At 19.0% G+C, this 25,285-nt stretch overlaps 5 protein-coding genes across 5 annotated transcripts; 2 read left to right on the plus strand and 3 right to left on the minus strand.

Moving 5' to 3' along the window:
- Window positions 1-339: 339 nt before the first annotated feature.
- Window positions 340-3,546, minus strand: SET4 (SET domain protein, putative; the record flags this gene model as incomplete). The annotated part of the gene is made up of 1 exon (XM_028675760.1): window positions 340-3,546. The coding sequence occupies one exon, from the start codon at window positions 3,544-3,546 to the stop codon at window positions 340-342; it is 3,207 nt and encodes a 1,068-aa protein (XP_028532317.1).
- A 1,119-nt stretch (window positions 3,547-4,665) lies between these two features.
- On the minus strand, window positions 4,666-9,086 carry PRELSG_0707500 (Ran-binding protein, putative; the record flags this gene model as incomplete). Its single annotated transcript, XM_028675761.1, has 6 exons — window positions 4,666-4,725; window positions 4,839-4,902; window positions 4,986-5,109; window positions 5,222-5,300; window positions 5,409-8,598; window positions 9,034-9,086. 6 exons carry the CDS (start codon window positions 9,084-9,086, stop codon window positions 4,666-4,668), a joined length of 3,570 nt encoding a protein of 1,189 aa, XP_028532318.1.
- A 1,857-nt stretch (window positions 9,087-10,943) lies between these two features.
- Window positions 10,944-17,615, plus strand: PRELSG_0707600 (conserved Plasmodium protein, unknown function; the record flags this gene model as incomplete). The annotated part of the gene is made up of 1 exon (XM_028675762.1): window positions 10,944-17,615. One exon carries the CDS (start codon window positions 10,944-10,946, stop codon window positions 17,613-17,615), a length of 6,672 nt encoding a protein of 2,223 aa, XP_028532319.1.
- A 2,010-nt stretch (window positions 17,616-19,625) lies between these two features.
- On the plus strand, window positions 19,626-20,903 carry PRELSG_0707700 (conserved Plasmodium protein, unknown function; the record flags this gene model as incomplete). The annotated part of the gene is made up of 1 exon (XM_028675763.1): window positions 19,626-20,903. One exon carries the CDS (start codon window positions 19,626-19,628, stop codon window positions 20,901-20,903), a length of 1,278 nt encoding a protein of 425 aa, XP_028532320.1.
- A 746-nt stretch (window positions 20,904-21,649) lies between these two features.
- Window positions 21,650-24,922, minus strand: PRELSG_0707800 (selenide water dikinase, putative; the record flags this gene model as incomplete). Its single annotated transcript, XM_028675764.1, has 1 exon — window positions 21,650-24,922. The coding sequence occupies one exon, from the start codon at window positions 24,920-24,922 to the stop codon at window positions 21,650-21,652; it is 3,273 nt and encodes a 1,090-aa protein (XP_028532321.1).
- Window positions 24,923-25,285: the final 363 nt, after the last annotated feature.

A 25,285-nucleotide genomic window follows, 5' to 3' on the forward strand; every position in this document is an offset into this window, starting at 1 on the left:
CTACATATTTTGTCATTTTTGCTTTTAATTTTTAAGTTTATGCTTTTATATTATATATATTTAATTTTATTAGATAATACTTTTTTACTTTTATATAATAAATCAAATTAGTCTCATTTAAAAATAAATTATATATTAGCAATGATTTTATAAAAACAGTAAATGCAAAACAAAAATCGTAAATAAAATGTTAAAAAAAGAATATAAAAAAATGACTGCAAAAAAAAAAAAAAAAAAACATATATATTTATTTTTTGAGACACATTGTTTATATAAAATATATGTATGCCTTTTCTTCTTGTTTTTTATTTTTTATGTAATGATAATAAGTTTTCTTTTCTAATAAAAATGATTTCTTTGCATATTTATCTTGGCTAATTCAGCTAACGTTAAAAGGGCTTTTCTACTTTTTAAAACATTATTAATTTTTTCAGAACATATCCTAAAAGAATAAAGCAATGATATATAAGAAACGTCCCATGAACCGTACTTATGTTTTATTAATTCTAAGAATCCTGAATTAGCAAATTCACAAAATAATTTATAATTACTTGTATATATACAAATTATTAAAAACTTTAAAACTAAAGGAACCAAATCAGTATAAACTGCTTGGGGGCATTTAATTTGAATAAAATTCAAAAAATTATGAAATGAATTAAAACTTTTTAATAAATATTTTTTATTTAGTGAATTAAAGTTATAAAGTGAAAAACATAAATCTGCTACAATATAATTAAATGATGCATATAGCCAATGTTTTTCTCCTAGAATTCCCACTATATATAATAATGATTTTTCTATGTTATTTATGACACTTTCAATATCAAACATATTACTATTTATTTTTTCTTTTATAATTTTATATTCCTTTATAAAGGAACTTTCACTATCTAATGGCACACCGTAATTTAAGGTAATATCATTACAAGTATCACATACCCACTTTCCACTAATATGAAATTTACAATACCCTATTTTTTCTCTTACACTTTTTATACTTAATATATTAACTAAATTAGTATCTAAATTTGCATTTCTCTCCAAAATTGAAATATGCAATAGTTTTTCATTTATTCCTTTATTTATTAAATATTCTTCTGATTTTACTTTATCATATGAATTTTTTTTTTTTATGGAGGAATATAAAGGATTTTTAAAATTATTTCTTAATGATAATGTTGAATTTAAACAATTAAATATTTTGTCACAATTTTTTTTTTCTTCTACTTCATTATTTTTATTTGTATAATTTTCAATTTCATTTGTACTATCATTAAATTGTGAAAAGAAAAAATTTCTTGTATTATAATCATTTACCAAATTTTCTGTATTTTTTTCATTAATTTTTTCCCTATATATATTATTCTTTGTCATATTGTTATAACCACAAATTCCTTGCAGTCCATTTAAGCCTTTAGAAGTATTTGAATCAAAACAAGATTCTGAAAAACGTTTAAATTGAGGGTTTTTCATTTTCTCATAGTTAGTAGTACTTGTGTTATCATTTATATTTTCATACCCTTGATTACTATTATTTGACTTATTATGAAATTTATTATTACTATTTAAATTTTCATACATTATATATTTATGAGTTGGGTCCTTGCAACTATTAATAAATATATCTTTATTTAATATAGTATGATCATTTACACTTTTATTTATAGTATTTTTAATATGATAATTTTTATTTAAACATTCTAAATTATTTAATTCATTATTTATATTAGAAATGAAGTCATTTGATTTTTTTTTTGTCACATCAAATACTTTTATATGTGCAATTTTATTTATATTTTGTTCTCTCGTTGGATTTTCTTTTTCTTTTTCCATTATTCTTATATATTCTTCATCAAGTTTTTTACTAACATAGGAATATTTACATACACCACATAGTATATTTCTTTCTTCATCTATTATTTGTAAACAGCGATTACAAGAGCAACTCATGCTTTTTATATCCTTCAATTTTCTTTTTCTATACTCAATTGAAGAATACAATTCATTGATAAATGAAATTGTAATTTCATCATACATATTTATTGTTCTCATTGCTAATAAACATATTTTATTGTTATCTATAAAACAGTGACTCGCATTCGGAAAGCAACTGTGATTTAAAAAAGAGGCATTTTTAAAAAGCACTACTTTATTTCTATTACTACATGAAATAAAGGAATTTTTAAGTATATCAGTAAATATTTCGAATTTTATCAAATTATTTATAAAACTATCATTGGAAAATTCTCCATTTCTATTTTTCACATCATTATTTTCAGAATATTCCTTACTTTTAAAAAAATTATCTTGTGTTACATTTTTATAGCATTCTTTATATTTTATGAGATTCTTTTTGTAATAATCTTCACTGTAATTTTCATTTTTCAAATTAAGATTAATATCCCTTTCATTTGTACAATAACTAGTATTATTATGAATATCACACATATGCTTTAAAATGCTTTCACTTTTTTTTCTTTTATATATTCTTTCCATATTCATAAGTTGACTAATTTCATCTAATTTTTTTTTCTGTTCATCGTCTAAATTATTGAAAGTATTCCATAAATCATTAAACATAATAGAAGTTTCTAATAAATACTCTTCAATGAAAATAACTTCTCCTATTTCAATTTTTCTATTAGCAACAATTTTAACTTTTCCGCTTTTTTCATCTTGAATTAATAAAAATTTTTCGTGTGTTTGTCTCATTATTTTATTCTTAATATATTCTGAATGAGCTAAAATTTCATTTTTTATTCTCTCTTCTATTCCACTTATATCATATGACTCAGATATAATTTCATTTTTATCAAGATTAAATTCACTTTTCTTTTTTTTTTTTATGAAATTATTTTCACTTTTATTAGCATTGCTTTTCATTAAAAAGCAAGAGATGTTTCTTTCATATTCATTTTTATTTCCAAATTTAGGATTCTTTAATTTTATATTGTTGTACTTAATTTGGTTTGAATGGATTTGCTCCGTTTGAATATCATGAATATCTTTTTCAAAATTTAATTTACGATCATATGAATTTAAGCAAGATTTATTTCTATCATAATTTTTTGAATGTGTTTGGATATTACTAATTAATTGTAATTCATTTAAATTGATATATTTTTTTAATTTGTTATTCCACATTAAATCATCAAAAGAAATTGTATTTTTTTTTCTTGATTCACATGAAGAAATACTTCTTTTAATTTTTAAATTAGTATTTTTTTTCTGATTCTGAAAAAATTTTTCTAAATTAAAATCAAAAGGATTGCCAAATAAAACATTAAAATTTTTTTTTTTTATTAACTTTGATAATTCTATATTTTTTTTTAAGTTTAAATATTTATTAACTTTTAATCTGTTTTCAATGTTAATTAAAACCTTTAGATCATCTGATACAATATCATTGAAATAATCTAACCACATTTTAGTCTTTTGCCCTTTATCCTTATTTTCATTTTCATCTTTACCTTGTACTTTGATGACACGAGAACAAAAACCTATTTCTTTTTTATTTTCTAATATTTTACTTAATTTAGACATTTTTATAATATTTTTTTTTTTTTTTTTTATTTTTTCTAATATTAATTTTAATCTCAAACGAAAAAAAAGACACAAAATTAAGAATAACAATATATAAATCTATAAGCTAATAAGATTTTAATTTATTTTATTTTTTTATATACTATTTTATATATATTTTATTTTTTTTTAATTTTTTATATTTATGCATTTTAAGTGCTCATTTATTATATCTTCTTTTTTTATATGGAAAAAACTTTCGTAAGAAATCAATTATATAAAGTAATTTATATATTATAATATATATATATTAGTTCATTTTTATTTTGTTTAGATGCTAATTTTTATTTATTTTCATTTCTTTTTTTTTTTTTTCCTATAGGTATCTTATAAGAACCTTAAGTGGAAAATAGATAATATAATCTCAATGTTTCACATTTTTATAAAAAAAAAAAAGGTGATAATATTTTTAATTAATAATGCTACTATAATCATAACATCAAATTAGAAAAAAGAAAATTTCAATATATTTTTTGAAAAATTATTTATGTAATTATAAGTCCAAATTTGCTTTTTTTTTATTCTTGTACCAAAATAACAAAATTATTAAAAAAAAAAAAGAATAGATTATATTTTATCAACTATAAAATTTGTACTTTTATATTTCTTTAATCAATAAAAACAATGCCCACTTTTTTTTTCTTTTTTCTATTTTTGAATTTTTCTAAAAATTGAAAACTTTCTAATCTTCAATATATCAAAAAGACAAAATTGAAATAATAAATTATCTATTTAATATTAATTATTATTATAAATTGATACTTAAGAGATATAGAAATAGAAAAAATAAAAAAAAAAAGTAAAAAAAATTAAACTAAATATTAAAAGGAACATAAAATTTACAACTCGTGTATATTTTTTCTTAATTTAAAAAAAAAATTTATTCTTTCTTATTTTTTATTTTTTAGTGAACAGAATACAGATATAAATGTAAAATATCAAAAAAAAAAAAAAAAAAAAAGTAAAATTTTGAAACAAAAATAAAAATTAGATGTAAATTTAAAAGATTATTAAGATGAAAAGAAAAACAGATATATTAAAAATTCTTAATATTATTTCAATCAGCTCTTTTTTTTTTTTTTAAATTAAAATGTTTCTTATTTCTTGAGCAAATGTATAAAGATTTCTTGTAAAATTTTCCTAATAAAAAATAAAATATAAAGAATTGAAATAATTGAATATATATGTATATATATTTATAATAAATACAATTTAAAAAAAAAAAAACAAAAAAACTATGAAATATTTTTTACTCTATTGCTTGGAGCTAAATTTGATTCAATATGATCCATCAATTTACAAAAACTGTGTCTTAATCTAAAATAATAATAAAAAAAAAAAATTTATATAAATTTTTTTTTTCTTTTTCTTAATTTTTTTTCCATTTTAACTTTTATTACTTTTGTTTTTTTTCTTCACTTTGTTGAGAAATTAATTGCTCTTGAATTTTGAAATACCCTTGAGCATCTAGCAAGATTAACCCTAATAATGGTTGAGACATACTCCATGTACTACCAAAATCACCTATTAAAAATAAAAAGTATATATTTGCATATATATACAAGAAATTCAAAGAAAAAGAAGGATCTTATTTTAATTTAATGTAAATATTTTTTTTAATTTTTCTTTTTTTAACCTCCTAATATTAAATGAAACATTAAATTTAGTACTTCTTTAAGAGCTTGTGGCTGACTTTCCAAAAAATTTTTTATTATCTACAAAAAAAAAAAAAAATATTAAATATGTATCAAAATTTGTGTTTATGCATGTATATACTATTATTAATACTGAAAATAACTTTTTTTTTTTTTTATGTATTTTACTTGTCCTTGTTCAGTAGAACTCTTTCTATTCGTAAAAATATATGTAACTATATTATCCAAAATAGAGCAGCATGTCATTGATACTGTGTAATCAAAAGAGCATAATCCTTCTTTTACATTATGAATAATGTCAGCTATAAGTTCAAATTCTAAATTTAAAATTCTTTGAAAAAAATTTTTGGTAACTAAATCTAAGAATGAAAAATAAGGTTTTAAATGTTTGATATAAGATAACAAATCATTAGTAGGAATAACTAAACACATGTTTAACGCTAAATTTAAAGAGTTGTTTAATATATCATCATTATATAAATCAAAAATAGCAAAATTAACAAAATCACCATTTAAACAGTTATTAAACATATTTAATAAAAGAGATATTATTTTATATTTCTCTTTGTATATATCTAAAAATTTTTCTTTTTGTAATAAATTGTTAGAAATTATAATTAATATGTTGGAAACCACTTTAAATAATAAAATTCCATTAGGAGAGGATTTAGGAAAGGTTATTCTTTGAGATTTGTTATATACAAATTCACACATAAATTTAAGAAAAGGAACACAAATCTCATAAGAATCCCATATTACGTCAACTAGAGATGTTAGTATATTCATCTGATTATCTTCTAATGGATGGCTGTTTATAAAGAAATTGAAAAACATATTATAAGTTTCTACATTATTACAAGCCATGCATATACCTCTTAAATCTCTTAAAGCACCAATAAATGTTAATTTAATTTCATTATTTTTTAAAATTATATCCTTTCCATTTATATTGATTTCTCTCTTAATACATTCTAACAAGTTATTAATTGGAGATATATATTTTTCAAAAGATGAAGACATTAAATTTTGCTCCATGAATAACAATTTTGTTAATATTAAATAATAATTAGTTCTATATTTATAATATTTAGAAATCTCTAAAAATTTACTATTTCTATTATGTAACAGTTTTAATATTTTTTCATTCTTTAAAAGTAGCCTTGCGAATACAATTAATTTAGGTGTTTTATCTTCTAAGCATATAATATTCATTCCTGAAACTAGATCATGGAACAAATCTAAGCTTCTTTTAATTATTTGTTCATATTCTACTCTATTATTTAGGTTAAATAATATTTTGCTAATAATTAATTCTATTAAAGGGTCATTGCTTTCTTCATCATTTTGATTGCTAATTAAAGAAGAAGAAACAAAGCTATTCATATTGTTGTTTAACATATTAGTTGCATTATTTGTATTTGTAGATGGAAAAGATAAATTAGTATTATTATTATTAAATGAAGAATTATTAAAATTATTAATGCTTGATAATTGCAAAGGATTATTATTATTATTATTAGAATAAGAGGAATTATCAGATATAATTTTTAGGGCAACAGACTTCATCTCTTTTAAAAAATTATTGTTTTTTTTTCCGCTAATGTAAACTTTTTTAAATAATTCTAAACAATTTAAATAAGCAAATTCTAAATATTCAAAAACTTCCATTGATTTATTTGTTTGATCCATTAATGAAAAAACTAAAAAACATAATTCCGAATTTATTTTAAAATTGTTGCAATTGACGCTTTTCATATTAGAAACAGCGCTACTTGAAATTATAGAAGCAATAATAAATACTAGCCATGTAGTTTGCTCAATAAATATTGACTTACTAATAAGATTATTTTCATGACTATTTTTTAATTCATAAAAAATAGACAATAATTTTGCACCAATAAAATTATATTGTAATTTAGATAAATTAGATATCAATTCCAACTGTTCACTTCTTAGCACATCATTATATAAAGGGTTTTCTATATCACAATTTTCTCCTTTTTCACATATATACTTAGCTAATTCTAATCTACTATTTATAAAAACAATAGTTATATCGTAAATGTAATCGCAAATAATTAAATACTTGTTATCTATATCATTACTATTAAAGTTATTAGAGATACTATTTTTTTTCACAAAAATATTTTTATTACTTAAAACATCTTTGAGCAATTCTTTCTCATCAGTTCTATTATTAATTTCTTTTATAACTTTTGCAGGAATTATATTTAGCATATTACTCCATATGCCTAATAAATAATGCTTGCTATTACACAAATATTTCCAATTTTTCATTCCATCCATTGTAAATAAATATATATTGTGACACCATGTGAGAAAATTAGAATAAGTGCTTAATTCTTGTAACCTAACACTTGTGTCTATTTTACCAATTAATCTACATAATTCATGGAAACAATCTTCATCATATAAGCCAATTTTTTTTTCAATAATTTTATTAATTCCACTTAAAAATTCATTCATATAACGTATTTTTTGTTTTTCATTTGAAAAAAAAGTTTTTCTTAAACTTCCAAGTAATATTAATGATCTTAAGCAATATTTTCCACAACAATTTCTTATATCTTCTTCTTCTGACATGCATATCTCATACATATCAAAAAATAATTTGGGAATATTTTTCTCGTTAAATATATCCCAAGATTGAGGTATCATTAAAGAAATATTTTCATCTGAGCTTTCATCATTTATCATAGTACCCATGAAATCAAAAGATAAACTATTGTAAATTAGTTCTAATACTTTGATTAATAATCTATTTTCTTCAATTCTTAATTCTATTCTTATACTACCTTTTACAAATTCTTCTAATGTTTCAATACCAACTTTAAAAATATCTTTTAAAACATAATCTCTAAAGGATATTGCGCATCTTCGACTTTTTGCAGAATTTACTCCACATTGGGGATGCATATCTTCAATTAATTCAGCGTAAATATATAAACCAATAATCCAATGACTAGTTATAGAATTTAGAAAATACTCTACCTGCTTTGTTATAAGAGCATAATTTGTATTTTCTAACCATGACAATTTTACAATACGAACATATAATCTAACAAAATTGCCTAAAATATTTGTTGATAAATTTAATAAATCTACTCCTTTATTATATAAATAAGATATTACGAATTCTTTTAATTCATCTTTTTCTTTTTGTTCTATTTTATTCCACTCATTTGTAATTAATTGAAGAAGACCAGAGGTTGTAAATATTAAAGTATGAACATGATTTGTACTTCCTAATATATTTTTTAATTTACTTACATTTCCTACATTGTTAACTAAAGGAAGCAAAATTGTGTGTGCTTGATTTTGCTCTTCCTTGTTACCGCTACATATTAAAAAAAAAATATATATATATATATATAATGGAAATGTATATTTTATATTTAAATATTAATATATAACATAATGTATATAATATTTACATATATTCATTAATATGTTTAAAAAATATATATATCTTCCAATACATCATATTGTTTTATTCATTATAATTTTTTTGTTTTTATTTTTTTTAATTTTCCGTTTTATTTATATTTTATTTCTTTTTATTATTCTATTCTATTTTTTATTATATTATATTATATTTTTATTTTTTATTTTATTTCATTTTCTTATATCCATCTCATTGCATTTTTTCTCTTCTTTTTCACTTTTTTCCTTTTTATTCGAATATATCATTTTATTTTCTTATATTTTTTATTGTTCTACTTCATTCCTTTTTATTTTATCTTTTTTTTTTCATTTCTTTTTTTTTATTTACCAATACATAGCTTCACAAAGAACTTGTAGTTGTTGTAACTCAGATTCACTCATTTTCAATTAAAATTATTGAAGTTTTATATTTAGGAAAAAAAGAAAAAGAAAATATAAATAAATGGTTATATTCAGTTATGCCTTAAAAAAAAAATAGATTTTAATTATATAATATAAAAATATGTGTATACATTTGCACATATAAATGAAAATTTTTATTATCTTTTAATTTATCAACATTTTCATTTAAATATTTTAAGATATATGATAATATTTAAAATTTTTCTGAATATTTCGATTCATATATATATATATATATATATATATATATATATATATATATATATAAAGAAACTATTTTTATATTATACACTGTTTTTTATAATTTTTCCTTTATAATATAAATGTTATTATTTATTTATCCTTTTTGTTTATCGCTTTTTTCTTTTTTTTCATACATTAGTATGAAATTATTTTTTTTAAAAATTATTTTAATTTAAAATATAATTAAAAAATTAATAAAAATTAATGGAACTTTTAATTTCAAAAAGTAACGTAAAATTTATATAATGTAAAAGAAAAAATATATATATAAAGATCTACCAAAATATTCGATAAATACTATTTTCTGTAATTATAAAAAAAAAATATATATTAACACATAAAATAAAAATATCTTCGTGTGCGTATCTGTTTTTTTTAATTATTAAAAAAAAAAAAATATTATTTATCCTAGGATTATTATAAAATACAAATACTCATTTATAAAAGTTTATACATATATATATATGAATATGTAATATTATATTAGTAAAAAATACGTTAAAATATTTTTTTAATTTTTTGTGTTTACGGGAATCTATTTTTTTTAAGAGAAAATACAACGAATAAGAAATTTTTTTTTGTCACTATTTATATATCAAAAATTAAAAAAAAAAATAAATTTAAAATATATTTTTTTTTAATTTTTTTTTTTTTTATAGTAGCATTATTATTGTATTATATCAATAAATTTGTAGAATTTTAAACATTTTTAATATACATACATATTTTTTAATTTTATTTTTAAATAAATAAAAATTTTCAAATATTTTTAAATTGTTATGCTTACATAAAAATTACACTAATGCTATTATTTTTAGCATCAGTATTAAATTATCATACAAAATTTATTAAATCAATGACACTTTTCTAAGTTTTTCTATTTTTTTTTTTTTTTTATTTGAATCAAGCTAAATATAATAAATTTATTAATTTTATGATTGCAATTAAGAGGCTAAAAATGTGTAACTAAAAAATGCATTAGTCTGATTATTTCTAAAGAAATATTACTATTTTCTTAACTATTATTATTGTTTTATTTATTTATCTAGTTATTTATCTATTTATTTATTTATTTATCTTTTTAATTATTTATTTTTTATAATGTCATATATTCAATTTTAAAAAACCATATGTATTAGAAAGAATATATACATAAACTATATGAAATACAATATTAAATTAATTTATATATTTGTGTTTATTTGAATAATTATGAATTTATAGGAGAAAAAAGTAAAATGATATTATAAATATATATATACATATATATATATATATATATATATATATATATATATATATATATATATATATAAATATATTTTATTAAAAATAATTTTCAAAATATATTTTTTTGTATACGAATCTAAAGGTAAACCGTTATATTTGTATTATATCTTTAAATATATGTTTGCTTATATTATACATACATTTCAATAAATTAAAATGAAATATATAATAGATAAATAAATAAAAATGATGAAAAACAATTTTTATAAACAAACAAAAAAAAAAAAATAAAATAAAAATATAAAAGTATATTGTTTCGTTGTCAATCTTTTTTTTTTTTTTTTAAACAATTACTTAAAAATTATGTATAATTCTCCTAAAACTGAAGTAACCAAAAACAACTTCAACTTTTTTGGATCTTTTTATTCGAAATATACAAATAGAAATATTAATGATGATATGAATTCATGTGATAAGTCAGCAGCAAATAAGAAATCATCAAATAAGAATAAAGTTGCCTCAAATCAAAACATTTCAAAGCAAAATGAATTATTTAAGGAAACTGAGAAGTTTTATGATTATACTAAAAACTTTTATAAATCACTGAAATCATTTTATGAAAATCCACTTGAAGATTGTAAAAAAAATAGCAACAAATTTTTGGATAATGACTACTTTTCAAGTGAAAATTCTTCTCTCTCTATAGAGTGCTTAAGTAATGAAAAAAATAAAAAATATAATGAAAAAATACTTAAAAATGAAGATTATCAAAACGGTAAATGTAAACATAGTTTTAATAATGTAGAAAATAATAGATCTTCTAAAAATAGAAATTTTAAAAATCAAAAAATTATAAAAGAAAATTATAAAGTAGAAAACAGTCACAATTACAACGATACATATTTAGTTAGAAATACTAAACATATGAAAAGAAAAGAAAATGTTAACTTATATAAAAATAAAAAAGAGAATATTGAAAATGAAAAAAAAAAAAAAGATAGAAATTCAGAAAATATTAAGAATAAAGATAAAATAAATAAACCACAGAAGAAAGAGAGAGATGATAAAAAAGGAAATGAAGATACAGAAAGGGAACTAGATAACCAGAAAGAGGAAAAAATAGAGGAAGATGAAGTGGAAGAAAAAGGGGATGAAGGAGAAATTGTAGAAAGGGAACAAGTTGATGAAGAGGAAAATGTATATGAAGATGGAAAAATGAAAAATAAAAGTATTGAAAAAAATCTTTATGATGATAAAGTATTTTATTATGAAAAATTTTTATTAAAAAATTATTTCTCTAAAATGCCAGTAGGAATATCAAATGATAAGGATGAAGAAGATGTGAACTGTAAAAAAAAAAATGTACAGAACGATAATATTACTCTAAATTTTAATAAACCAAATGGAAACATAAATTCTTGCAATTCTACATATGGAGCAAAAGGTAATTTTGATAACACACAAATTAATTATGATAATATGAAAAGTAATTGCGATAATATTAAGCTAAAAAAAGCAGTAGATAAATATCCTCATTTAATATGTAATATCTTAGATGGAACTGTAAACTTTGACAATTACTCAATTATTGAAGATAAGTGTAAATATGAATTAAATAATAAATGTACCAATAATGATTCGTTAACAAATAAAGATACGCTTGCACATACAAAAAAAATAAATAATGAAAACATTCCTAAGGAAAATAAAAAGAACGATAACCCAACCAAAAATCGTCAATACATTGCTGATTTAGATAATATAAATGAAGATATATACGATGACTCTGAAATAAATACTATTCAAAAAAAGTGTAGTATTTTGACTAATAAAGAAAAATATATAAACTTGAACAGAAATCCAGATACCGAAGATAAAAGGATATGCACTAATCCTTTACATAAAAGCAGCTTTTATATGAATGATTATCTAAATGACAAAAAACTAACTAATCATCAAAAATATTTTTTTAATAAAAATTATATAAATAATAGCAATTCTTCTCATGTTCCTTGTATTAAAGGAAATATACCAAATTATTATTCGACAGTACATAAATTGCAAAAAAAAAAAAAAAAATGTATAAATGATAATATTAGCAGTATTCTACTAACAAATAATTTTCTCATGGAAAATTGCTTGTTAAATAAAAATGTAACAGAAAATGATAATAAGTTCTACATAAAAAGAAATTATTTTTATAATAAGTTAAGTTATGATAGTAGTAATAGTAAAATAAACATTCATAAAGTTAACAACTTTAATTATTCGTTTAAGAAAAATTATTTGTTTAATAAGGGATTAAATAAATTTCATAGGAATAGATATAATAACTTTAATTATACAAAAGAATATGTGCGTAGTAAAAACAAGAGATATAATCCATATGTAAGTAAATTGACTATTAAAAAACAATTTTTTAAAAATCATTATGGTGAAATGTGTAAAATTAATAAAAGATATGTTAATTTCAATTATAAAATGTTTCATAATGAGAAATCATTGTTTAATTATAATAAAGAAAAAAATTTGAAAATTGTTAACGAAAAGAAGTGTTTGTGTTATAATTCGAGTAATAATAACATTAAAAAAGCAAAAATAGTAAAAAACGTATTTAAAGACAATGAAAACGATGATGTATTAGTTGCAATTTCTAGATATGAACACTTTAATATTGCAAATTTTAAGGAAAATTTTAATTATAATAATAATAATAATAGTAATTTTCATATTGATTGTAATGAAAATAATTTAAGTGGGAATGTATTAGATGAAATAAAAAGTAATGAAAATATATTAAATATAATAAATGATAAAAACATGACATTCAACAATTTGCACAATATAAGTAAGCAAAATGCCCAAGAACTTTATGAAAAAGGAAATAATAATTTTATTAAAAATGATGAAAACATAGGAAGTGAAAGTTATGAAAGCAAAATAAATAAAAATTATTTAGATATAAAGTTAGAAGAAACAAATAATAATACATCAAGAAATTTATCTCAAAATATGAAAATTTTTAATAACTTTGTAACATTAAATGCTAATGAATTTAAACAGGAAAATTCAAATAAAAATATTATATATTATTCTAATAAAAAAAATGAAGGAGATCAAAATAATTTAAAAAATGAATTAAATGAATTTAATTATTCTAGTACATTTAATGCAGAAAATTGGGGGAATAAGCATAAATTAAGTGTAAGTGAAAAAATTGAAATAGTCAGAAAAAATGAAATAAATAAAAAAATTATTAGTGGAACAAATAATGGAAAAAAAATAATTGATAACCCTAGATCCAATTTATCAAATCATTATTTTCAACAAAATAATAACACTAGTATTCAAAATAATAATTTGTATATTCCTGTTCCTAACCAAAATAGCTTTGATAAATTTAATAAAATTAAGAATCTAAATAGTCAAAATAAAACAAATAATCTAATACAAAAAGAAAATAAAAAAACAATTAGAAGCAAAATGGAATTAGAAAAAAAACATGGGAAAATTTTTAATAATGTAATTGATTTAGATAAAATGCATGAAAATAAATATATAATTTATAATAAGGTACATCTAGGGAATAAAAGTAAAAAAATTATTAATAATATAATTGATTTAGATGAATTGTATGAAAAAAATTGTGTAATTTATAATAAGGTAGAACTAGAAAAAAAAAATGATAATATAAAAAATAAAAATACTGTAATAAACTTATATAATGAAAAAGAAAACATAAATAACAAAACATTATCTTCAGAAAAAAATAAAGAAAAAATTATTAACTATATAATAGATGTAGATAAAGTATATGAAAATAAATATGTAATTTATAATGACGTAGAACTAGAAAAGAAGAATGAAAAAAATATTAATAGTATTATTGATTTAGATGGAGAACGCATAAATATTAATAATCTTACTTCAGAAAAAATAAACGAAAATATTTCTAGCAATACAATCGAATTATCAAATAAATATAAATATTCAAATGAAGACATAAATGAAAATATTATTAATAATTTAGTAGGAAAAGAAAATAAAAATAGGAATCAAAAAAAAATTTTTTATAAACATGAAAATGAAAAGAAAAAGGAAAGGGAAAAGGAAAAGGAAAAGGAAAAAAAAAAAGAAAATGATTATGAAAATAATATTTATAATAGAGATGAATTAGAAAAAAAAAATGAAGCCGAAAATGTATTGAGTAATAAAAGTAAATTAGAAGAAATAAACGAAAATGAAGATGTAATAAATAATAAATGCGATTCAGAGAAAAAAAATAAAAATGACAATGATAATGAAGACACTATTTGTAATAAAACTGAATTAGAAAAAATAAATGAAATTGAAAATATAATTTGTAAAAAAATTAATTTGGAGAAAATTAACGAAAGCGAAAATGGAAGTGAAATATATAATAAAATTGAATTTGAAAAAATTAAGGATGATGAAAATATAATTACTGGTACAATAGAATTAGAAAATAAGGACGAAGGCATAATTAGTAACATATTAGAATTAGAAAGAAGAAAATATACAATTAATTGCATAATGGAAAAGTTAAGTAGAGGAGAAAATGAAAATGAAATTGAGAGTGAATATGATAGCGAGGATGAAATTAAAAAAAAAAAAAATTCTTATATTTATGATTTATACTCAGATAAATCAACTTACAATATATATAATACTAAAATGTGTGTAAACTATCTACATGAAGAAAAAATTCATTCAGCAGAAAATAAAGAATATATTAAAAATTTTCTTTTTGAAAAGCATTCCAAAAATGTTTATTTCGTAGAAGTATTTAAAAAAAAAAAAAATAAGAATAAAGGTAAAAACCAAAATAAAAAACTTCTCAATTGTGATGATAAGAACATTGTTCTTAATAATTCTAAAGAAAGGTTAGATAAAACAAAAGAAAAAAAAAAAAAAGATACTTATTATTTACGAAGCGATCAATATTGTATAGAGGAAAAAGTAGAGAAAGAAATACAGATAAATAAAAAAAATAATTTCGAAACAAAAAATATTGAAGAGGAAAAAAAAAAAAAAATAAGAGAGAAATATAATAATGAAAATGAAATAAATTATTTTAATGATAAAACAACTTTAATAAAAAAAAAATCATATAGTTCTGAAAAAGATCCAAAAAAAAAAACACAAATCGTTTTGAATAAAAAAGGTAAAAAAAAATTTTTTAATAAAAACTTTAAAGAAAAAATGGAAATAATAAATGGAAAAATCGTTTATGTTATAGATGAATCTATTACAAATATTTCTGAAAATGAAAAAAATAAGATGGAAGAAATAGAAAAAAAAAAAAAGCAGGAAAATTATTATGAGAAAAAGGAAGTGAATAAAGAAGCAAAAGTAATAGAAATTGAAGAACAAGAAAAAGGGAAAGATAATCAGGAAAATGGATTTAAAAAAAAATATAACGAGGAAAATGAAGATCTAAGTAAGAATAATGATGAAGAAACCGATGATTGCGGTGACTATGATGAAGATTATGAAGAGGAAGAAAGATATATGAATAAAGAAGTAATAGAAATTGAAGAAGAACAACATCGAATTAACGAATTAGAAAAACATTATGAAAAGAAAGAACATCTAGAAGAAGGAAGGGAGGAATATGAAGAACAGGAAACAAATGAAGAAATAATAGAAATTGGAGAACAAGGATATCAAAAAGATCAAGAATGGGAACAAATGAATGAAGTAATAGAAATAGAAGAACAGCAAGAATATGATGATGGATATGAAGAAGATGAGGATGAAGAAGAAGATGAAGATGAAGATGAAGAAGAAGACGAAGACGAAGACGAAGATGAAGATGAAGATGAAGAAGAATGTGAAGATGAAGAAGAGGAAGAAGAAGAAGAAGCAGAAGATGATGATGATGAAGAAGATTATAAAGATATGCAGCCAAAAAAACAAAAATTTAAAGATAAAATAGTAGGAGGAATAAAAAAAGAAAAGCAAGAAATGGAATATAAAGAGGAATATAAAGAACAGAGAATAAAAAAAGAGAAAAGAAAAGAAGCAAAATATAATATACAAGAAGATGAAGAAAAAGAAATAATAAAAGTTGAAGAAGAAGAAAAAGAAAAAGAGAGAGAATATCAAGAAGAACTGGATAAAATATATGAAGAAATAATAGAAATTGATGAAGAAGGGCACTATCAAAAAAAAGGAGAATCAAAGATAGAGAATAAGAAAGAACAAATAGAAAAGAAAAAAATGACAGAAAATATATATAATATAAAAAATCAAAATATTTATAATAGAACTATCACTAATGAAAATTATTATACTGATGAAAAACATTATGATAAAATTGGAAAGGTATATGAATATGAAAATAAAGAAACAAATATTTTAAGTTCAAAGAAATATGAATATGATAAAGAAAAATATATTTGTAAACAAGATTTCGAAAATAAAAATTTAAAAAATGATCATTATGAGGATAATTATTATACGGAAAATGAAGAAATAAATAAAAGTGTGTATAACAATTTTGGAAATAAAAAAGGAAAAGATATTTTTTTAAAGGATATGTTAAATGAAAATAATCAGTATATTTATGATTACTGTGATTTCGAAGAAAATATAAAATATAAACTTCTAGGGAAGAAAAGAAAAAGAAAAATAGAAAAAATAAAAAGGAAAATAAAAAAAAATAAAAAATTAACAAAAGATGATCTGAAATTATTATCTGAATTATTGCATCATAAATTTTTGCTAAATGAAATTAATGCAGTAGGTAATTATGACATAAAATGTAATAATAGTTTTGATTTATTGGCATTAGATGAATATAAATTAAGAAAAGATTCATTAAATATGTATTGTGACTGTTTATCTATTGGGTTAACTACTTATGAGCAAGAGTTTTTAAAAGTGTTTCAAATTTTTATGCCAGATACTAATATAATGGAGGACAAGAATATTTTATATGTATTACGCCATTCTAGAAATGAAAAAAAATGTATTTTTAAAAATTTTCTTAATGATGAAAAGCTCTTTTGATTCTTATCAATAAAAAAAAGAATGAGAAATATGAGAATATAAGGAATAATAACCTTTTTTAAAAATTCTTATATATTTGCATTAAGAACATTTGTTTGAGAGAATAATAAAAAAATATAATAAATGTATGAATATAAAAATAATTTTTTTTCAATTTAGGAAAAAAAGTGTGTAATGCTATAATATGAATTATCATAATTAAGAAAAATAATAAACACAGTAATCTAGATTACTACTAAAATTTCACAATTTATAAAATAAGACAGTTGAAGGATATATATTTTTTTATAATTATAAAATTATAAAATTTTAATATTTCAAATAGAGAAAAGAAAAATAATAACATTAATAATGAAAATTTCATTAGGAATAATTTTAATTTTTCTAATAAAAATTATTTATTAGAATAAAAACTTTTATATATTAATACAAAATTTTTTCCTTCTACTTATATTAAGAATATTATATAGATTTGAAAAAATTCAAAGAAAGATAAGATGAGCCTCTTAGCATTTTTAAGAAAAATTAATGTAAGCATAGAGAATAGCTTCTATAAAGTATTACAAGAAATATATTATAATATGATATTTAATTAAAAACAAATCGTTGTAAATATTTGCTTATATTAATTTTATATAATATTTGTCAAGAACTTTTTTAATCTATTTCTTTTTTTTTTTTTTTTTTGTCAATTACTCATTTTAATGTTAACTTTTATTACATTTATATATGTTAAGTAAATAAAATTTTTATATATAGATGTAAACAGAAAGAAATATTACGATTAATATTAAAAATTTTTAATATTAACATTATATTTCTAAATTAAATAAATACTATATTACATTTATGTATATGCATTTTCTCTTTTTTTTCATTTCATCTTTTATTTACATATATATTTATAATATTTAACTTACTACCTTTTTTTTTCTTTTTTTTTTTTTGTAGTCTATATTTTCTTGTATATATTATATATATATATGTTTTGAAAGTAAATAGGAAAAATATACTGAAATTTCTTTTTTTTTTTTTTAAATACTAAGTTTTTAAAGATAAAAAAATAGTAAAATTATAAATATCTTATTAAAAAAAACGAAGGTGTAAATGTTATTTTCATATATATGTTTATGGAAAAAAATGTAAAAATAAATGTTTAATCTACATCATTTTTTTTTCTAGTTAACTTTTTATTTGTCAATTTGTATGAATATACAAAAAAAAAATAAAAAATAAGTTAGGTAACAAGGATGTTTAAAACATAATATATTAAAATATCTTGTAATATACTCTTTTATGAAATAATATTTTTATAAAATTTTATATTAAAATTATGATATATCGCATTTATATTGGAATTTATTTGTTTTTAATTTTTTTAAAACAGTACCTTCAAAAAAAATTATAGTTAAAATTGTAATACTTTATGTTTTAATACAAATAATTCTATAAGATTTTTTTTATATATTTGTCCAACGTTAAAAATTTTGCTTTATATATACCTAAATTTGTTAATACGATAAATAATTTTCATAAGAAATTTAGATAATATTATAAAAGTCGAATGGCAAATAAATAACAAAAAAGATAATACCATAATGCAATGTTAAAAAAATTAAGTAAAAATGAAATTTGTTAATATATTTTATTTGTTTTTATTTTATTTTTTACTAAAAGAAAAATGATATTAAATAAAATTTGAAATATTAAATTTTTTTTTTGTCAAAATTCTTACAAATAAAAAATAAGAAATTATATTGTATAATTTTCTATTATTTAAAACTTAAAAATATAATTATTTTTAACGTTTAAACATTATAGTTAATGCTTTGTTTTTATTTTTATATTTATTTTTATTTTCTTTTTTTTTTTATTCTTATTTTTTTTATAACTGTCATTTTCATTTTTATCTTAATTTTTACTTCGATTTTTATTTTATTTTATTTTTTTTTTTTTAATTCTGTTATAATTTTTATTTACAAGAAAATCTAATGATAATTGTTATTTAGTATGTTTTTCTTTTCTTTTTTCCTATATATAGTAATATTTTATCTTAATTTATTTTATTGTTTAAATGAAGATTATGAGAAAATAAAATATCCTCAAGATTTAACAAAAATAAAGTATTATGATTCTTATAATAAAATTGATAAAAAATACTTATATAAACATGTAGGAAAACCAATATTACAAGATCTTATTATATCTGTTAAGATAGAAAAAGATAAGAAAGAAGATAAAATTTTATTTTTACCGAAAAAAAAAAGTTTTTTAAAAATAAAAGGGGATTGGTCAGATTATCCAAAAGACAAAATAAAAATGATATGTATAGCTTTTTTATATAAAAATCAATTATTAATCAGTAAAGAATTGAAATGCCCAAATGATATATTTTCTTCTCCAACAGTTCATATAGAATGTTATAATGAAAACAATTTTTCTATAAAAAATATGTTTTTATATATAGAAATATCACAAACTTATATTGAGAAATTATTTTCTTTATTTAATATTCCCGTAGTTGTTAGCACTGAGAATACTTTAAAATATTTTACTAATAATAAAAATAAATCTAAAGAACAAAAACATAACTTAGATTTGCATTTGTGTTATAAATCCATTGATGAATCACCTTCATATTTAGGAAAAGTCACTTTTAATTCTTATCCATTAAATGTTCAAAAAAATATTGATGATTATGATATAATATACACAAAGTCTTTTTTAACAAGTAATTGGGAATACAATATTTTTGTTAATGGGGATTATATTACTTTATATAATAGAGTGGTATTTATTGGTTTTCCAAGAGAAGATTCTAAAGGAAGAAAATGCCCACCTTTTTGGGATTACGGAATCTTAGGATCAGGCGCTTTAAATAAAATAAAAAAAAAAAGTAAAAGTGTATCATCATACAATTCTGTCCAATATAGTTTTTCAGATAATATTCCAAATAAATATTATATTCCATTCATAAAAAATGATGATTTACAAACTAATGAAAATTATTTAATTTGTCTATATTCAGACGAAAATGATTTTGAAGGTATGGAATTAAAAAATGTACATTTCTATATTAATACAACCGATTCTGTAATATTAATTCTTTTAATTATTTTTGTTATTGTATTTCTTCCTCTTATTTTTTCTTTAACATATTTATGTGTTATTGTCAAAATGAATATTTTAAAAGTAAAAATGAAAAAATTGCAACTTTTAAACAGAAAAAATGAAATTGAAGAAAAACTGAAAAAAGAGTTAAACTTAGATCAGTACGAATCAATTTAATTCAAAAAATGTATTTTCAACTATCAAAAAAAAAAATTACAAACATAAATGTTATATTACTACACATATAATTTTTGGCAAGTTTCCCATTTAAATATTAAAATATTATTTCATTTTAAGTGATATATAAAATTAGTTTCATATGTTATAATTTTATAAATTTTAATTTTTTATTTATTTATTTTTTTTCTTTTTTCTTGCAAATGTTGTTTTATTATGATTGTATTTAAAAAAATAAAATAAAATAGTGTTTGGAAATAATAACTAAACTTATATAATATATTGTATTCTTATATGTTTTCACTTCTAATTTTTTCTTTTTTCATATATTAATTTATATAATTTTTTTTTTTAATTCATAGATGTGTTTTCATTTAATTGTTTAATTTTTAGTATATCAGTACCTTTAATTTTTCTAATGAAAGAATAATTTTTTTTGTTTATATTATATGTGTATTTTTTTTTTTTTTTTTTTTTTTTTTTTTTTTTTTTTTTTTTTTTTTTTGGTTAGATTTTTTTTTCAAATAAATTATGAAACTAAAACCTTTTTTTCTAAAAAAAGTAATTTATTTCAATAAAATAAAATAAATACATATTAAACTGGAGCATAATATGATAATAATTAAATAAATAATTATTAAGTAATTATATAATAAATAAGTAAAAAGTAATAACATTAGAGATAGTAGATAAATAAATAAGAGAAAACAAGAGTAAAAATTTATTTTTTTAAGTTAATTATATTTTTAGCATTCAATATATATAGAGTTAGTTGTATCTAAATAGTCATTTAACGATATTTGATTTAAGGAAATGTTTTTAAATTTTTCATACTGCACATTTATTATTTCTCCTATAATTGAAGAATTTTTATAACCCATATTTTTTAAATCTTGTAAAATTTGATTCGCACAATTTCTGTCAACAATAGCCATTAGACCTCCACTTGTTTGAGGATCAAATAAAATTCCGTAATTGCTATTTAATAAAGCTTTATCTAAATTTATTATACTATTACATAAATAATGATTTTTTTTAAACATTGAAGAGTATATATTGTTTTCAATACATTCCTTTACTCCCTCAGCTATATTTATATTATTTAGGTTTATTTTTGCACCAATGAAATTTAGATACATGTTATTTTTATTATTTTCCATAAAATTATCATTCATTTGATGTTCATAATCTATATTTGATACTTCATCGTTGGAAAAATATGTATTCAATTTATTACCTATTTTATTATGTAAATAAAATTCTTTTCTTGAACATTTAATCATCTCGTTTAAATGCCCCAATATACCAAATCCAGTTATATCTGTACATGCTTTTATATTATTCTTTAAAAAATATAATCCACTTTTTCTATTTGATATTAACATTTCATCAAGACAATTATAAATCCATCTAGCTTTTGCTTTTTTATATATATGAGCAGCCATAATAAAACCAAATCCAAACATTTTCGTTGTAATTATGATATCTCCACTTTTTACATTTCTATTTCCTTTAGGTAAAAATAAGTAATTATTCTCTAACATTTTATGTTTTTTAAATATATTGATGTCCTCATTTATATCGCATGTACCTTCATTATTACTTATATTATCATTACTATTATGACATATGTTGTTTATTCCTTGAGTTTTACCATTTTTATTTTCATTATAATCAGTGTAATCATTTTTTTTATTCATATTTCTTTTTATTTTTCCTGTAACCGCTAAACCAACGTAATTTTCATTTCCTGCACATGTATGACCTCCACTTAATACACATTTTTCTTCTTTTAACTTTTGGCAACATCCTGTTAAAATATTTTCAAGTCTTTGTTGTAACTTCTTTTCTATATTATCTTTTACAATTAAAACACATAAAGCACAAATACCTGTTCCCCCCATACTATATATATCAGATAAACAATGTATAGCTATTATTTCTCCCAATATATATTCGTCATCTATAAAGGATTTAAAAAAATCGATAGTTTGAACTAGAGCAGGGCTGAACTCTCCCCTTTTTGATTTACTGTGAACAAATATGCAACAATCATCACAACCTTCCACTCCTAAATAAACATTCGGTGAATTAAAAATATCTAAAGATTTCAAAGAATTTGACAAAATATTTGAAGGAACTTTTGATCCACATCCTCCACATGTGTTCCTATTAATTATTTTTTCAATACTTTCTTTTATATGCAAATGTACTTTTTTAGTGCTTAATGAACTCATTACATTTTTATCTTCTATATTATTATTTTCTATAATTATGCTTTCATCAGAACTATCATCTGCATTGTTTTTTTTTTTAATGATTTTATATGAAGTTTTCTTTTTAATAATCAATCTATTTTCATATTCATTTTTATATAAGTCATACATATATTTTGGTAATTCATTTGTGTTACTATTGTTGTTACTTGTATTGTTATTTTTTTTTAAATAAGTTTCGTGTTCATTTTTATCAACAAATTTATTTTTAAAAAGAAGAAAATAAATCAAAACCTTATTATATATAAATAAAATTACATTTATAAATAAATGAACAGAAAAATCTTTATAATTTTTTTTTTTGTTGTTTCTTATATAATATTCCAATGCCTTTCTTTTATTACTTAACATTTGTACTTTTTTTTCTATAAATTTATTATTACATATATATTGAAATACCGTCCTTATAATATATAATGCTTTATAATAAAAATATTTTAATATATGATTAAACATATTTTTTGAATAATTCATTGAATTACAGAAATGTTTTGTATTTATATATTTCTTTTTTTTTACTTCTTCTATACTAATACATTTATTTTTATGAATATTATTATATATATTTAAATAAATAGTCTCACATATTGTGTGATCATCGTAATTCTTTATTTGATTTAAAAAATATAAACTATCATTATTCTCATATTGACAAAATTTGTTAATGGACTTATTACTTTCTATTTTGTAATTAGATTTATAAAAGTAAGATGGATAATGTAAGTCAGTTATATTAATACATTCATCAAAATTAATTGTGATAATTTCTCCATTCTTATCTAAGCATTTTAATACTTTTTCATCGCTTATTTTATTTACTTCTATTACTTTATTAATTATTAAATAATTTTCACAAAATTTAATATTGTTTATATCCGTATCATTTATATAAACATATACAATTTTAGAAGATATTGATATTTTATGTAAATTTTCAAAAACTTCATGATATAGATCCTTTCCTAAATCATTATTATCACTTAGTAATATTAAATTAAAGCAATTCTTGCTTTTATGATTTTCTTTTTTTAAAGCATTTGTATCGTCATTTTTTATAATATCATCAATCAATGAATTCTCTTTTAAGCAACGAAAAATATTATTTTCTATTTCATTACTTTTTTTGTCACTCGAGCTTACATTAAAAAACCTATATATATCAAAAATTATATCCACATATCTATCACTATATGAGTAAAAATTATAAAATTTTTCAACAATTATATTTTTTAAAAAGAAACTCTTCCATTTATAATATAAATCTATATCAGTTATTTTGTTTTTTTGTGATTTAATTAAAGACAAATACATAATATGAGTATAATAGAAAAATAAATTTTTATTCCTGAATGGATATATATTCATATGGGTAAAGTCACTATTTAATAAATAAGAACTTTTATAATCAAAATCACATAATAAAAAATCATACTTTAAATTATTACGATCAGAAGTAAAATAAATACTTTTCTCATGTGAATCAATATGCTTAACTTTTTCATTAATAAAAAGTATATTTCTTTCTTTGCAATATTTATATATATCAATATAACTATCTATGCATAACTCAACACACTGTACATATTTATTTAGAAATACAAAATTATCTTTGCAAATTATAATGATATTAACACCTTTTAATTCATTTTTTTGCAAAAACAAATCAATAAGCCTTTTACTTCTATTACCAAAACCAACTATAACTATATCAATCACTGGATCTATCTGTTTACATATCCTCATACTTAAAAACAATGATAAAAAAAAGAACAAAAAAATAAATAAATAAGAAGAAATAAAATGAAATAAAATAAAAATAAAAATAATTAAATAAATATTTAAATGTATTAAACAAATGGAAATTATAAAAGAAAAAACAATAAATTATAACTTAATAATATTAAAGTATAAAAGATGAAAAGTAAAAATTTAAGTTTGAATACAAATAAAAGAAATGATACGTAAAAAAAAAAAAAAATTTAACTCACGAAAAAAAAAAAAAAAAGAATATTTACTATCGAAAATTAAATTATATTTAATTTAAAAAGAGAGAATAATAAAGAAGAAAAAATCAACAAAACACAAAATTAGAATATACAATTAATA

This window comes from Plasmodium relictum (assembly GCF_900005765.1).
Source record: "Plasmodium relictum strain SGS1 genome assembly, chromosome: 7".
In the NCBI taxonomy this organism is placed as follows: Eukaryota; Apicomplexa; class Aconoidasida; order Haemosporida; family Plasmodiidae; genus Plasmodium; species Plasmodium relictum.